The sequence below is a fragment of the Notothenia rossii genome, assembly GCF_949606895.1.
Source record: "Notothenia rossii genome assembly, chromosome: 6".
In the NCBI taxonomy this organism is placed as follows: domain Eukaryota; kingdom Metazoa; phylum Chordata; class Actinopteri; order Perciformes; family Nototheniidae; genus Notothenia; species Notothenia rossii.
Window position 1 is genome coordinate 13,812,433 of NC_136909.1, and position 15,316 is coordinate 13,827,748.

The window sequence follows — 15,316 nt, forward strand, 5'->3', positions numbered from 1 at the left end:
GATTTGTTTAGAAATCTGTTTCTCAATATTGGGTAATAAATCACCAATTGCATTTCATGGCCTCATTTATAAAAGGTTTGTTGTGTAAAACGAATGTTGTCGTGGAAAATGTTTCAATGTTGCTCTTCGTTTTTGGCTTTTTTGCATCTCCAAATAATGGTCCTTTTCTTCCAACATGGCACTTAAGCCCTTTTTGCTCCAAGCCCTCAAACTCATAATGAGGTGAGGTTATGTAATTTAAACTGTATGTGCCATGTGTGTGTTCCACTCTCTTTTGATGCACAGATAAAAACTGGAGCCCGCTATGTAACCCACACAAAGACGTTATTCAGTCGCCATGTTTTGAATCCAAAACCATATTAAGTCGGGGAAAGATATTACACTTCACAGTAAATGTTTGGACACACACAGGTTAAAAGTGAGCATGGTGAGATTCAGCAAGAGGAGGTTGCAATAAACATTGAGAGTGAATAAATAAGACAAAACGCCACCATCTATCTCTTCTTCAGGGAGGGAGTCACACAGTGCAGGACAACTTCTGAAAGGGCTGCTAAAGTTTCTCACAGCCATGTAAACGTTTCTCTCCGTCCTTCAAGTTGCACAACAACAATAGACAACATTAAAAGGCTAGTGATGAGGTGGACAACAAGTGTGCATGAATGGAAGTTGTACCCTGTGCTTTTCTCTGACCAAAGTTTTTAACTAACTAAGAATGGACTTTGGCCGGATAGATTGATTTCTCTCTCATCGGATCCAAGAAGGTCCCTTTTCACATGCAAACATATTGTTATATTTCATTGTGCTTTTCCTGCATGAAAGAAAAAGTGCAGTCCATCAGGATTTATGAGTTGAACATTCAATGTGAAATCACTTTATTCGGTTCTCTTTAATACAGTCGTTGAGATGGTTTACTCTTACATCTTTCAAGACATCTGTGATACACACAAGTGGTACTTTGAGTGTAACAGAGCATATTGAATTCAAATTAGATTTATTTCATGGAATAACTTCAGGTCTTTATTGTTCTTCCTCCTTGACTTCTGCGGCAGCTGGTTCCTCTTCAGGGCACAGGTCTGAAGCAAAAAGAGTTGATAAGTGCTTCGATATTCTCCTTACTGCCATGTGTGTGGTGATGAATTGCTATCTTACCTTTGACATCTCCAAAGAAGAATTCTGGGGGGAATTTGAGGCATGCAGCTTGTTGCTTGACAACTTCCAGATCAAGGTCATCCAATGTCCCAGTCCTTGCTGCAGGGCAGGTAGGAAGAGAAACACGTTAAAGTCAACCAAATGAAGGGATACAAGCCGAAAGTAACAGACAGCAGTGAACTCACTGAAGATGTACAGGCTTCTGCCAGCTATGACCTCCTCTTGGCCCGGCCTCAATGCGGTGTCGGTCCAGAGGATGCAGTCATTGCAGCTCCTCAGGTGCCTCCCAGTGTGCACGTGTTCAGTGTCGTTAAAGTTAACTATGAGATATAGCCAGAAGATTAACATGTTGTTATGCATTTCTAGTAACTGTGTGTTTAAGCACAGATTATAATCATGATTTACTTACATGTCACCTTGGTGTCGTTTCCAGAGAAGGTGTAATTGATGCCTCCATACACACATTTCTCATTTCTTGAAAGGAGAGACAAATATGACATAAGCCTAAGCAGTTACCTCATGGATTGATTTGCTAAATTAAGTAATTTAGTGATGAACAGTTACATTTTGTCTCCCCAGCGTAGAGTCATGTCCTCACTACCAGGTATGGGGGTGAGTTTGATCCAGGAGCTGTTGACATTTCTAAGAACACCCATGAGATCTCCAGTGTCTGATACTCCAGCATGGAATATCCATTTCCCAGCAACCTAGACACAAATGAACACGTTTTTAGCTTAATAACGAGTCTCATCCCAGACATGTTTGAGCTCAAAATAAATCGTTTCTGTTTTCAGTTGTGTAGCCCTATAGAATAATAATGTAAAGTACACTGGGGGTTAAGGTTTACTCATGTGAGCAACGTACCTTGCTGTGATCCTCCAGAGGTTTCAGCAGCTCCTCACAAACTGGATCAGATGCTGCAGTCAGGGAGGAGAGAGCCAGCAGAGCTAAACAAAACTGAACAGACATGATTAGAAGTCAAAATCACAGCCAATAGGAGACTGCAACACTATGAGCACAGCATATGCTAGACTTAAGACTAATATAGGGGACGTTACATAACTATGGGTGAGACAGAGACAGAGACAGAGCAGGAGAGAGAGAGTTTTTGGTGATAAATAAGGACACGAGGTGGGCGGGCGACAGTATGTTTGGGAAGTTATGTAACAATTTGCATCCCTGTAGTGACCAAAGAGCATATTGACAGTATTTTGGCATCACTGATGTTTGCTGATCTCTGCTTGTTTTTTTTACGCAGAAGATAGGGATGATAGTTAATGTGAATGTTTGTTATATATTTATGTTTGTAATAAGTTTTATTATCGTGTCATACAAGAGAAATACTGAGGTCTTCTTTGTGGTTCTGGCAAAGGCTCACTCACACTTTCTTCTACTGTCTTCTGGTGAGGAATTATTCCTCCCGTCAGTCTTCCTCTGTGTTTGAAGACAGGGAGTTGTTCTCATGGAAAATGCAAATACCAGTCAGTAAATACATATATATATGGGACTAATCTAAACAGTGTTGACAAGGCAGTGTTACAGTTATATTACATTTAAAGGCAGTAAATAAGTACACATCTATGCTTGTGCTGTTTCAGGAATTATTCTTTTGAACTCTCTGACCTATAAGATTGTACTGTTAATGAGCATGTACTGCCAGTATAACAATGTGGATACTATATTACAGTAGGCTCTTATTTCACTATGTGTTCAAGGTAAAAGATGGCTACGGTTTATTTTAAATACATTTAGGAAAAGGCTGTTACTGCGCATGTTACATGCTCGTTTGCTATGCTTATGATTTGTCCTATGCTGACTTTTGCAGGAGCCCTATCAAGTTCATTCAGTTCACACTAGGAGTCTGTCAAGCTTCGTTGCTCAAGGGCATTGGCTTAAATGAGCTAGGGTGGTTAATAGGGAGGGAGCTTGCGTTTCCCCTAGTGTTCACTCTTATATAGTGTACTCACACTGCTGTTCCGTGCAACACATGGAGCAGAACCACACAACTTAGAGAGGCATGACTTTGGATCACCTTGTCTGCAAACCTTGGAATTACACCAGTCAATGATACACACAGTCCAAACAAATAGAGAGCGACACTTTGAATAAGGGAAGAGAAGATTTATACTAGCATATTCAAAACCCATGAAATTATTCTCTGTGTATTTACAAAAACATAATACAAGAATAAAAAAGAGAAAATTAACACATCACTAATGGAGTCCCACATACTGCCACAAAACAGAACAAATGATCCAATTTACAAATGCATCATCTTGCACTCCCACTTATGGCTTCAATCTAACATAAGTGACTAAATAAAAATATTTCTGTTCAGTTGTGATGGTGCACCAGCAGTCCATCCCTCCTCTCCAGATTTGTTTAAATAATAATAATAATAGTAATAATAATAATAATATCAAATACACATACAAGAGAAGAGGAGCTACATTTGGGAGCTGTACACTATGCAGTAGGGAGAGGGAAATGTTCACAGGCATATCGACCTTTTGTATGATGATTATACATCTTGGGCGGTGAAAAAGTTGAAAACATTGATTAAAAACAAGCTTATTTAGCTTTCTGTACCAACCAACCTTTCACATCACACTGAGATCACAGTTAATCCGGATGGAAATAGAGAACCAGTGTGACTTAATAAACGTGTGTCAAACAGTTCACCTTTCATACTGGTCATCTCTCTTTGTAAGTCCACTCATGAAAGTCAATTGATGAATCATTAGGAGAAAGGTTCAAAGAACTACAGATAACACAGGCACCAGCAAATAAAAATCAAATCACATGACGGGTTCAGTGTCCTCATTTGTTATATAATATAGTCAAATAAAAAAATCGAACTTTTGTCCTGTGCACTCAACGGGATGTAAAAATGCCCAATAGGAAACTGCCAACACCGTCAAATGGAAACAGAGCTTAATCGCTTGATAAAGAAAGATGCATCACTTTATTATATTTTTAAAAATCACTTTGTGTTAGTGGGTATAAACCTTTGTACCCAGTGTTATCTCTACTGCTCTCACAGCATTATAACATACTTTTGGAAAGAGGAAGTAACACAATATTTCTCTCAATTAGAATCATTTGGTTTCTATCGCCCCACATGGTCTTGTGTTCAACAAAAGTTACAGTCTTGCTTCAAGCCTCAAACAAAAGTGTTTTTTTCAATAACCACACGATGTTACTTCCAATTTAGATTTTGAAGAGATATCACATTTTTAACAATTATGGCTGAGTTTGGGAGTATAACTAGCAAAACGAATTTTAGTACAAAACATAAAACACAATGGAAGTGGTCTGAACACATTTGAAAACCACAAAAGCTGAATATTAAGACAGATTTCTGCACATGCCTTAAATAAACCTTGTTATTGTGATGTATCTCCAATTGTCTTTCAGTAACGGACCAACGATTTGTCGAGAAAAGACTAAAGATGGGACCACCAGTTGGATTACATTTGACCATCAATCAAAACGTTTCTATAAATCCTTGAACATTGAAACCTTAGCATAAATAGGATACTGATTTGTTTTTGGGCATGAACAAAAGGCAGACAGGAGTGTGTTCACAGTCTCATTCACGCTGTATGCAAATATACAAAGAGTTCTCCTCCAGGGCTTTCAATTTGGTTCCTTTGTACAGTCTCATAGTTGCAGAGGAAGAACTGATGAATGTAGCAGTCCCCACTTCAAACTGGAGAAGAAACGGGAGAGAAGAGACGTGGACAGAAACGATGGAGGGGGGGGGGGGTCGGGGGTTAGTAGGAGGACGGAGCGGGGGGCGACTGCCTGACATGGCAGGTTGTGGTGGAGGAAGAGTCACTGGCCTAGATGACATCACATCCTGTCCCGCTGCTTTTCACTGATGCACCCCAGCATGATGGGCGGCTGAACCGAACCTGCTTCAGAGCCTTCACACACTCATCGTCATGTTTGGAGAATACTGCAGAGATAAGATGAGGGGAAACAAGTATGTGTGAGTGCGTGTGTAGGAACATTTTGCACGGTTAGTAAGTATGCTGAATCAGAAATCCTTCCACAATGTTATGGATTAAGTCCAACAATTATAAGACATAGTCAAATTTATGCGAGTCATGCATTTGTGATTTGCTCCCATTCCAAGTAAACCTATTTTAATTGGATTTAAGGTAGCTGATGGTCAAAAAAACATTCTACACTGTAACTATTAAGTACATCGTTAAATTAACTATCCAGTATGGCATTTAATGGGGTTGTGGCAGATTGCAAACAACTGGATACACCCACGATAACCCCTTCTTTCCCAAACAGGACAAACTAAATATGTGGCTCCGTCTTAATCCAGTGTTGAGGTTTGTCCTTTCAGGGCTACTGTAGAAACAAGGTGGACTCTGTGAGGAATGTAGATATGAAGGGTTTATTCTAAAGTAAAGAAACTATGATTATTAGTCTCAGGTGATTATAAACTATTGAAAAATAGTTATAAATAGTATATTCCAATAAATCCCCCTTACATTGCTCCTATATTTCTACAGTTTAGTTACTAGTTACAGTATATTACGTTTTGAGCTCTTGCTACCTAATATCCTTTAATCTCCACATATAGTAGATGATAATTGACTTACACTTTCATTCTGAAAAGGGTTTAGGAAGTTTCCTCCCATCTCTCCATCCTCCCTGGGGGTCCCGGGCTGGTTACTCATGCTAAGGTTACCAGGAGAGTTCTTTAAAACAAATGGTAATGGTATGCTATTAAATGATCAAATATTTACACTGCAATTGTCTTTTAAAGTAGATAAATATATTAGCTCACCTTAGGGAGGCTGTCCATATCACCTGACCCTAAAAGAGGGAACACATTGTAAAATTATAACTGGAGACTTCGTGTCAATACGGCACATACTGTACAAACGACTTATTCCTGTACCTAGTGATCCATTCATGTGATGGGGCTCCATCCCAGCCATCCCCCCTAATGGACCGTCGCCACCAGCACCCATAGGGAACTGAGGGGAAAACTATTAGATACATACACACACTCTACCAAACACTCAGATATGTGATGAGAGAGGAATGTCTTACGTTTGGTCGGCTTCCACCTGGAGGGACTGTGTTTATCATCGTGTACATGTTGTCGCCAGAGTTGGTTGAATCTGATGTAATGAACAGAAAAACAATGAGTTTGAAAGAGCACCAACGTACAGCTCTCGAAAACATCAAGAGACCACTCCAAGTTTTACTTAAATCTCAATCTCTACATGTATGGCAACCATTCCATTCCAGTGTCTGTTGAATTCCAACACAGATAAATGCTGTCAGTTATATATTAGAATAACTCAGTAGTTATATTTTAGAATAATATCAAAAAACATTATTTTATTTCATTATTTAACACATACTTATAAATAGTAAAACCAGAGAAACTGATAATGCTGCAGTGGTCTCTTAATTTCCAGAGCTGTATGTATGAGTTCAGATATAGACACACACTCAAACACACACTCAAACACACACACACAGATCTTGCCTGCTGGACTTGGCATTATTGGGGTCCCAGGTGCCCCCCCTCCTCCTGGTGGTCCCTAGAAATGAGAGTTTTGGTTTCCATAAGTTCCATTCATAAAGCAATGACTTTCAACGTGTACAGCTAGTGAACAATGACAGTTTAAACTCAAACATGCATACCACATAATTCCCTGGAGATGCAGAAGAGTAGGGGGTCTGTAGGAGGGGGTCAAAAAAAACAAAGGGTAATCATGAAAGAAATGAAGTAACTTTTTTTTGGTTTGGTGTCTTTTTTGGTGTCAGGTCACTTACCGAATTGGAGTTAGGAGGATTTGGCCAAGGTCTGCCCCCACCCGGTCCCCTGGAACACACATACACACACACACACACACACACACACACACACACACACACACACACACACACACACACACACACACACACACACACACACACACACACACACACACACACACACACACACACACACACACACACACACACACACACACACACACACACACAATAATACACTTTATTCATCGGCTTTTGGCAAGCCTCTTTGTTACCAATTAATTTGGGCAAAGTTGGCAACAACATGTCCGCCTGATGCCAGAGAGGTAAAGGGAACAGGGTAAAAAAGACGAAATAGAGGAAAGCTGTCTTCTAGCTCAACTTACAAACCCCTTACTCCCAAAACATTAGAGTAAAGTTGTAATTAAACACATCTAATGTAGTGAGAGATTCAGGATATTTGCAGTTTAATGTTGTCCTTCTAATTGAGACAGCTGTGAGAAGGTAATTTGGATTACATTGAGTGTGTGCAGAAATATTATGTTGATACCACTCACATGTTCATGCCTGGCATCCCAGGACCAACCAGGGCGTTCAGTGGTGGTCTCATCCCACCTCCATAGCCCTTAAGAAGCAGATATCAGACATCCTTAGTTATGTTTACGAGAACTACCAGAGCCAATTCTTTGTACATTTCCCTAAAGATTACCATGTCCCATACCTGGGGCCCGAGCGGTACCATGCCTCTGGGCGGTGTCATCCGCTGCATCGGACCTCCCATACCTGGATGTCCTGAAACATACGAAACTACAATCAGTCATCAGTTTGTTCCAGAGCACTGTATCCACGTTGGATGACTTTTATATTCTTCAGTCAGCTATTTTGGGCCATGTGTATGTGTTTTTAACTCTATCTCTCATCAAGCATGTTCATGTCATGTATTTCACACATTTGTCTGATCACTACTGTGTTTCAAAACCTTGAGAGGACATACATTCCCTGTCTGTGATTTTTAGAAGTGTGTCTAAATGTAACATTTACAAGTTCAGGTTTAGTTGCAGCAGTTTAACAGTAAGTTAGGTTTTTTAATATGCGCATCATGTATATGTGTTCTCTGAAGGAGTGAGTAGTTTGTGTGAATAGGGGTGTACTTAAAGATAAACAGATATCTGTGTATTACTCTCAATTAAAAGACTTAACTTCAAATAAACTCACCCTACAAGTGTCAGTGTGGCCACAGACTAATACAGCTCTTGCCTATGAAAAAATCTGCCAAAGTACCAGAATGGATCTTTACTAGTAAATGATCATACAGTCCCACAATCAGGTTGTTCGTTCTGTTTTCTTTTGTGGAACATCTTGAAGATGACTGAATGTATTTCCATATTTTTTAATGACTTGGTGACACCTAACATTTTCCACCAGAGCACCAATGGTGTGATGATGACATTTGTGATTTTGTTGCAGAATTTAAGGTTTTATCGAGCAATTATCAAGTAAAACTTGGCCAAAAACGGTCATTGTGAGCGAGACAACATTAGCATTTAGGTCAAAGCACCACTTCATGCAGCTTTACTTGTTAAGAGTTCTAGGATGTCAGTTTTTAAGGGCTTTACCAAGTTGTGTGTCCACAGAAAAATACTTTTGGTTTAAAAGAAAAAGATAAAATAATGATGTCCTTTGAGTAAATGGGTTATGAGTGACTCAGCAATATATTTATTATACAGGTTGTGTTTGCATACCTTGCAGTCTTGTGGGGTCCATTCCACTCGGTAACATGGACTGGCTGCCTGGGACTCCCAGTCCCTACAGAGGGAGGAGGAGGCGTCACCAGCATTATAGTGACAGTCACACAAACACTTTCCATTTCCACTATTCGCAGTACCGTCTGCTGCCTGCAGGGGTCAGTGTGGCTCTTACCTGGTTGGGTAATCTGAGAGTTGGTCTGGGTCCTCCGGGATATCGAGGTGACATAAACGGCTGGAAGAAATGACAGAATAAATGCATGTTCAGTTACTCTGGGTTATTTATCTCACAACCAAAAAAATACACACTCTGCTGAGTCTTCATGAGTCTGTATGTCTAACGCTACATACTTAAGACAGGAGAATATAATGGTAATACATCTATATCAATAAACCTTTATTGAAATAACAAAATTAAGAGATGCAACCAAATATGACAAAATAAAAGGCCCTTATTTTCAAGAAAATGAATCATAGCTTATTTCTAAAAAAAACCATTCACACAAACAAAAGCTGTGTATAAACAGTATGAAGCACCACTATGAAGAGTCATTGTTCAAAACAGAAAAACGACCACAGCACTTTTCCTTTAACAACAGTTCCATGACAGTCAGTTCAGGAAGCCAACCACACTTTCATTGGATTGTATTTATGGAAAAAGAATGGGATAATAAAAGCGGCGGTCGGTTAATAATGATGTCAGCGTATGTGTAAAGTGTTTGGCAGCGGGTGTGAGAATCTCTTTTGCAGCTGGGAGTGGGTTTTCGTTTGTCCTCACCACAGACAGTAGCAATGCTTCTGCTATGTTGGCTGAGCTGATGCCACTGTGGTCAGAAAGGCCTGCAGAGTAAGAGAAGCAACGCAACAACCTGCCACTAGAGAGCAATGGTCCACTTGTTTTCATCAGGGTCTTTATTCCTCATTACACCTCTTCTCATCTCCCAGATACACAACTACACTGCTTTAAGTCTATTAAAGTACTATAGTAGCTTACCATTTGTTTTCATACTTGCATGAAGAAATAAAAGCAATTTACAGAGAAAGTTCCTAATGAATGCATAAATGAATGAAGTTGAAGTAAAAAAATGTGGATATAATATTGAGTATGCTTTGTTTGAGATCCTCATGTATTTTTGTTAGTGAAATTCAGCTTGCTTTAGATGATATTCTACATCGTGTTGAAATGCAAATCAGTTTATGGAGCCTGACAGACGACCGGGGAATCTGGTAAATGTTGAGTTTCAGTAACCGATAGGTCTCGACAAGGCCTTGTCTCCAAAGATGAATTGATCTTCAGAAGGAGAGTGGAAAGGATGTTTGGAGTTTTTTTGAAAGCGGAGTCGAGAAATGCCTATGAAGGATATTGATCTGCGTGTCAGATGCGAGCGTCTGAGTTTGACTGATCATGTCGGTTAATCAATGTGCGACTGGCAGAGCCCTTCTGATGGAGAACAGAGAGGATCTGGGGCCAAGCTGCATGTGTGACTTTTTTGTTAGCGAGACATTTATTTCTCCTGTCAGACTCTTTTCTCTCCGCTTTTTAGAAAACACACACTGGTGCTCCCACACACAGATGAATGATGATTATTCACAGAGTACAATATTGTACAATAACACATACAGTTAAGTGAGTGAGATCTTTGAGGAACAACATCATGAACGAAATACTCACATATGGAAATAAAAGTATTACTGTATGTATTTTACCTATTTAAGATTCAACTTGTTGTCATTACGTAGTACAGGTATATGTAACGAAATCCCATCCTAGTGTTAGGATCAGTGGGCTGCCATTATGTGTGGCGCCCGGGGAACAGTGTAGGGAACGGGACACCTCAGTAGCACTTGGTCTTTCCGGGACTTGAACTGGTGACCTTCCAGTTGCCAAGCCAAGTCCCTATGGAACCTGTAAGTGGCGTAAACACCCAAATCTTTTTCTCCCCACTTTCAGTTTTTTTGTTGGTGTGTGTGTGTGTGTGTGTGTGTGTGTGTGTGTGTGTGTGTGTGTGTGTGTGTGTGTGTGTGTGTGTGTGTGCGTGTGTGTGCACCATTTACCTGAAAGAACCCTGGAGGGACTGGTCCCACTGGCATGCCCTCTCCTGGGGGAAGGCTCCCGAGGACCGGGCTGGGAGCCGCTGCAGCACTCTGAGAGACGAAACACACACAAAGAAAGAGAAATAAGTCTCAGCTCGAAGCAGTGGCTGAAAGTAACAACATTAAGTTACATGTAGTATTTACAGTGAGCACATTCTATATATCACAATCTGAATCCCCGGGGGAAGTTTGATAACAAGATTACGAGCGGTTCCTTTACATACTTTAGTATATTCCTACTTCCTCTGCACTTTTCAATAATATTGCACATTTAACTCAGCTATTTAATATACACTCTAGTTTCTTTGCAGAGTAAGGTTATATGTGATGAGTTTATCAAATATGAGGCATTGTTAAAAAAAAGTTCTACCTAATATAATATGAAAAAGTTAAAACTGCAAAGGCTCTAACTCACCACCAGTATCAATGCAATATAAATGATCCAATAACTTTACATATGAGTAAGGGGCATTGTGTTTGCATTATGAGGACTACACTTTGAATTCTGACACTTAAAGTATATTTTCAGTCCGTACAGTACAGTACCTCTTCCAAACATGCCACTAAGGAAACAATACAAGTATCTTCCCACATGTCTCACTTGCTGTCTGTTCCTCAGTGGGATATTTCCGGTTTCTGCAGATACCCTGCCATGCCCGTCACGTTTATTTTTAAACCTTGTTTTTTTTGTTGTGCTTTCCCAGACGGGTGGTTCTGGCACATCGCAGCCTCTGCCTACTTCCTGAGGCATTGTACTACTAACTAACTAACTAACTAACACAAAGTTACCACCCAGCTCCGGCCTCTTCCTCATGATATTTACAGACCAAATAACCAGTAAATTGATGAGAGTATACATCCACATAAAGGATAATGTGTGAACAGTGAGCACATACTGACAGCATGTCTGACTCTGCACACATTTCTTTTTAAAGTATCTGCCCACTCTTTGTCCTATTTTGTCTGATCTCCCCTGTCACTTTGCTCTCTCTCTCTCTCTCTCTCTCTCTAAAGGCATTGGCTTGGTGTAAGGAGCTTCAGTGAAATTCACCCACAGTCTCTGAAGTTTCCGCCAGCTGACTTTTTAGGTCAGACAGGAACGAGGTTTAATCAGAGCTGAGATAAAAGCCGGCTGACGACACTCCTGTATCCTCCTCTTCGCTACCCCCCCCCGGCCTCCCTCATTGTCGTTCATGTTCCCAAACGTTCATGTTCGGCAACAGGGCAAAGGGTGCAGCTCTTTGATTCCATATTCTGCTGCAAACGGAGCTCGTACTTGACTCAGCAGCTGAATGTAAGGATGGATATTGTATCTCGGTGTTAAAGCAATGAAACCAGTGAATTTGAGAGTGTTTTCCCTCTCTCCCTGCTCCTTTCTGCAACCTGGATTACCCAGAATGCCTTTGCTCCCTGGCAGCCTGGAGGTCTGCTGAGTTTGCCTTCCCTCACAGAGAAGGGGGAGAGAGAGAGGGAGCGAAAGAGGAGAAAGGAGGACAAAGCAGAGATTACGAGTGTGCATATATGTGTGTGTGTGTGTGTGTGTGTGTGTGTGTGTGTGTGTGTGTGTGTGTGTGTGTGTGTATGTGTGTGTGTGTGTGTGTGTGTGTGTGTGTGTGTGTGTGTGTTTGTGCGTGTGTGTGCGTGTGTCTATGGGAGTGCACTTAATGTTTGTTTGTGTGGGAAAAGGAAAACTGGGGGAGGGAAAAACATCTACCTGACCTGCTGACAAAGCAGCATTTTCCAAATACAGCAACAAGAAAAAAACAGGAAAAAAAAACATCAGGATATATCTGCCCCAAAACCAGCACCACCCTCATCCTTCGAAAAACACAAACAACGCTGGGAACAACACCAACTCCTCTGGTGCTGACGGCCTCTTTTGATTATGACAAACTAGATCCAAATGAGATTAGAAACATCTGAGGTGAATCACATTGATTCAAAAGCCTGTGGACGTTTCTTTCCAAGTTGCTTCTCAAGATACCATGGTTGGGCAAATCACATGGTTTGCACACTGATGCTTGGTTAACATTTGGGCAGCTTTTGTAGTTCTAAACATTTTGTGAAAAATAGTTATTTGCTTTCTTGGCAAAAGTGAGATAAAATTACCCAATTTTATGTTGGTTTGATTATTTTGAAGCTACCGCCAGCAGTTGGTTGGCTTAACTAAGCACAGGGATGAGAAACCGGAGGAAACAAGCTGGCCTGAATGTGTCTGAAACATAACAAAATCTGGCTTCAAAGTAGAAAAAAAGTGTCTCACACTGGCACTGTGCATTTCCTTTATGTATGGTTTGTGAGGTCATTTTCCAGTGATTAGCACAATCCTGAACCTCATCACAAACAGTCGTTTATAAATAAAATCGGTCCAACCAGACCTTCAATTCCTACAATAATACATGTGAGTTACTCAATCAAGAGTGCACTCCCAGTGGGTCGGAGAGGGGTGTTACTATATACCCAAGCACTGAGATAATGCTCCCTAAACTCAGTTCAATTGGACTGACTGACAAGATTACAATATTCATTCAAAGTGGCAAGCAGTCAATAGAGCTTAAGGATGTGCAGACTCATACACACCTGGTATCTTTAAAGACTGGAAAACTGGTGCTTATTTCAATACATGCTCATGCCTCTTGGTTTCACTAACTACCTTTATCTGCTGACTTATAGATAGTAAAAGAGAAAGATTTAAGCAACATTTAATGTTTGTCCTAATGGTAACGATTTTGTGTAACTGTTGATAACAGTTGGATTAAACATGCTGATATGCTTAGACCTTAACTGTACCTCCCCTATTCAAAAACGACTCCTCTCATGGCTGTTCATAATTTTGTTTGCAGATTGGTGCAATTATCTTGATTTAGCTTTAACATAGTGACCGGAAAGTTAATGTTAAAGGTGGGCTAGGTAATTTTGGAGAAACCAGCTCGAGTGCGCTAGACTTTGAAAATACACAGCCGGAAAAAATCTGCCACTTCCTTACAGAGCCCCTCCTCCAACACACACGAACGCGCACATGACCAATGAGGGTACGAGATAAGTTTGTGCACAGATGGAAGGCTGGCAGGCAGGTAGGCCATCCAGTTACTTTAGCCGGGCCGGCTCAGATGATTGGTCGTGCTTTTTACAGCGCCGCGGCTTCCACAGATGAAATGTTTTTATGTATTTTTTGTCAAAGCACTTCAGATATTCATTGCTATCGGGATGTTAAGAGCATTCCATGGAATATAACAAAAAGTGTATCTCGAGCTGGTTTCTCAAACTTACCTACTCCACCTTTAAATGTCTGTTATTATACTAGTCTAAATGACTCTGGATTAGACACAATGAATTCCTGTTAGCCAGTTATTTTTAAATACTGATTCACAGCAAAGATCAACATATTCCAGCACTTAACCTTCGCAAACATCAACCGCACACACACTGTTTCCCACTGTTAGTGAGTCCATCATTTATACTCCTCTCAGATCAGCTTTAACACTTCTGTGACGAGGCCGAGTGAGAGGGGCAATGAGCTGTTCAGCTGGTGGTTTTACACATTAACACATTGTTTGATAGTACACATTATTGTTTACAACAATGAATCGTGTGGTGAGAATGTATACCTTTCTTAAAGCATAAACAGTGTTGCTGATCATTTATTTATTGCACTTGACCTATAGCCTATGGATGGTTGCAGATTAAAATCGAGAACCAATTGTAAGACCCAAATGATTTCAGAAACTCACGTAATTTCTATGAACTACTTTTAATAAAATGTTTTGTTTAAAGCAGGTTGAAATATTCAATCTAATATGAAATATCTGAATGCTCTCTTTATACCAGCTTAATTATCTGCTTTTCTGTTTTACATTGTAGTTCCTTCTCCCTTTATTCTCTGTTTTCTTCACTGTTTCTATCATTTGGTTTCAAGAGTGATCAAACCGTTCAATGATTTGCTCTTTGTGGTTTGTTGTGTACAATGATCCCTACATCCGTAGTCGATGGCGTTGTACCCAAAAGGGGTTTGTGATGAAACCTGAGACTTTGCATCGGCCCTGCATGTCCTCAGCTGAACACCTGCATCTCCTGGCAAACTCATCTGTTGCATAAATTATTCAAACCACCCCCCTGCAGGAGAACTCTACAGTACACCAGACACACACAACAACAGATTCAGTCCTTAGCACTGTAACATCCCCAAAGTACACTGCCATCCACAAACACGAGGTATCCACAAATGAGGGGAATCATTTGATGTGTCAACAGAGACTGATGTCCACGGTCTAAACCATGGTCAAGTGTTTTTATATCTCCAGTGTTCATGGGTTTGTTTGAAGGAATTTCTTTCCAACATTTTTTTTAGGTGGTAAAGGATTACCAAGATATTGAATATGCGTACAAAGAAAGAAGACATTCACATGCACTTGCTATTGGCTCATAATGGATACAAAAAACCATGTACCATATGTTGTAGATTGAAAACACATTTTGTAAAGTTCAAATACAAAAACAGTTGAAGGAAGACATTGAGAGGTAGTACATTTACA

The 15,316-nt window shown here is 40.3% G+C and overlaps 2 protein-coding genes across 5 annotated transcripts in view; both read right to left on the minus strand.

Moving 5' to 3' along the window:
- Window positions 1–840: 840 nt before the first annotated feature.
- On the minus strand, window positions 841–2,243 carry LOC307045034 (uncharacterized protein). Its single transcript, XM_079690503.1, has 6 exons — window positions 2,014–2,243; window positions 1,714–1,856; window positions 1,559–1,623; window positions 1,335–1,469; window positions 1,150–1,248; window positions 841–1,073 (listed from the first exon to the last, which is right to left on the minus strand). The coding sequence occupies exons 1-6, from the start codon at window positions 2,116–2,118 to the stop codon at window positions 1,018–1,020; spliced, it is 603 nt and encodes a 200-aa protein (XP_079546629.1). The 5' UTR covers window positions 2,119–2,243; the 3' UTR covers window positions 841–1,017.
- Window positions 2,244–3,255: 1,012 nt separating this feature from the next.
- Window positions 3,256–15,316, minus strand: part of LOC307043702 (single-stranded DNA-binding protein 2) — a 55,401-nt gene continuing 43,340 nt past the window's right edge. For 2 of the 4 annotated variants that reach the window (XM_079688403.1, XM_079688404.1), the window contains exons 5-17: window positions 10,746–10,835; window positions 8,866–8,925; window positions 8,688–8,751; window positions 7,655–7,737; window positions 7,503–7,570; window positions 6,964–7,012; window positions 6,832–6,867; window positions 6,674–6,728; window positions 6,229–6,299; window positions 6,074–6,152; window positions 5,960–5,988; window positions 5,772–5,870; window positions 3,256–5,110 (exon numbers count right to left, since the gene is read on the minus strand). In XM_079688403.1, the coding sequence (XP_079544529.1) occupies window positions 5,081–5,110; window positions 5,772–5,870; window positions 5,960–5,988; window positions 6,074–6,152; window positions 6,229–6,299; window positions 6,674–6,728; window positions 6,832–6,867; window positions 6,964–7,012; window positions 7,503–7,570; window positions 7,655–7,737; window positions 8,688–8,751; window positions 8,866–8,925; window positions 10,746–10,835 (813 nt within the window). In that variant the 3' untranslated portion in view covers window positions 3,256–5,080. The remainder of the gene's footprint in view (window positions 5,111–5,771; window positions 5,871–5,959; window positions 5,989–6,073; window positions 6,153–6,228; window positions 6,300–6,673; window positions 6,729–6,831; window positions 6,868–6,963; window positions 7,013–7,502; window positions 7,571–7,654; window positions 7,738–8,687; window positions 8,752–8,865; window positions 8,926–10,745; window positions 10,836–15,316) is intronic. The other 2 variants (XR_013809430.1, XM_079688405.1) reach the window with 2 other exon arrangements.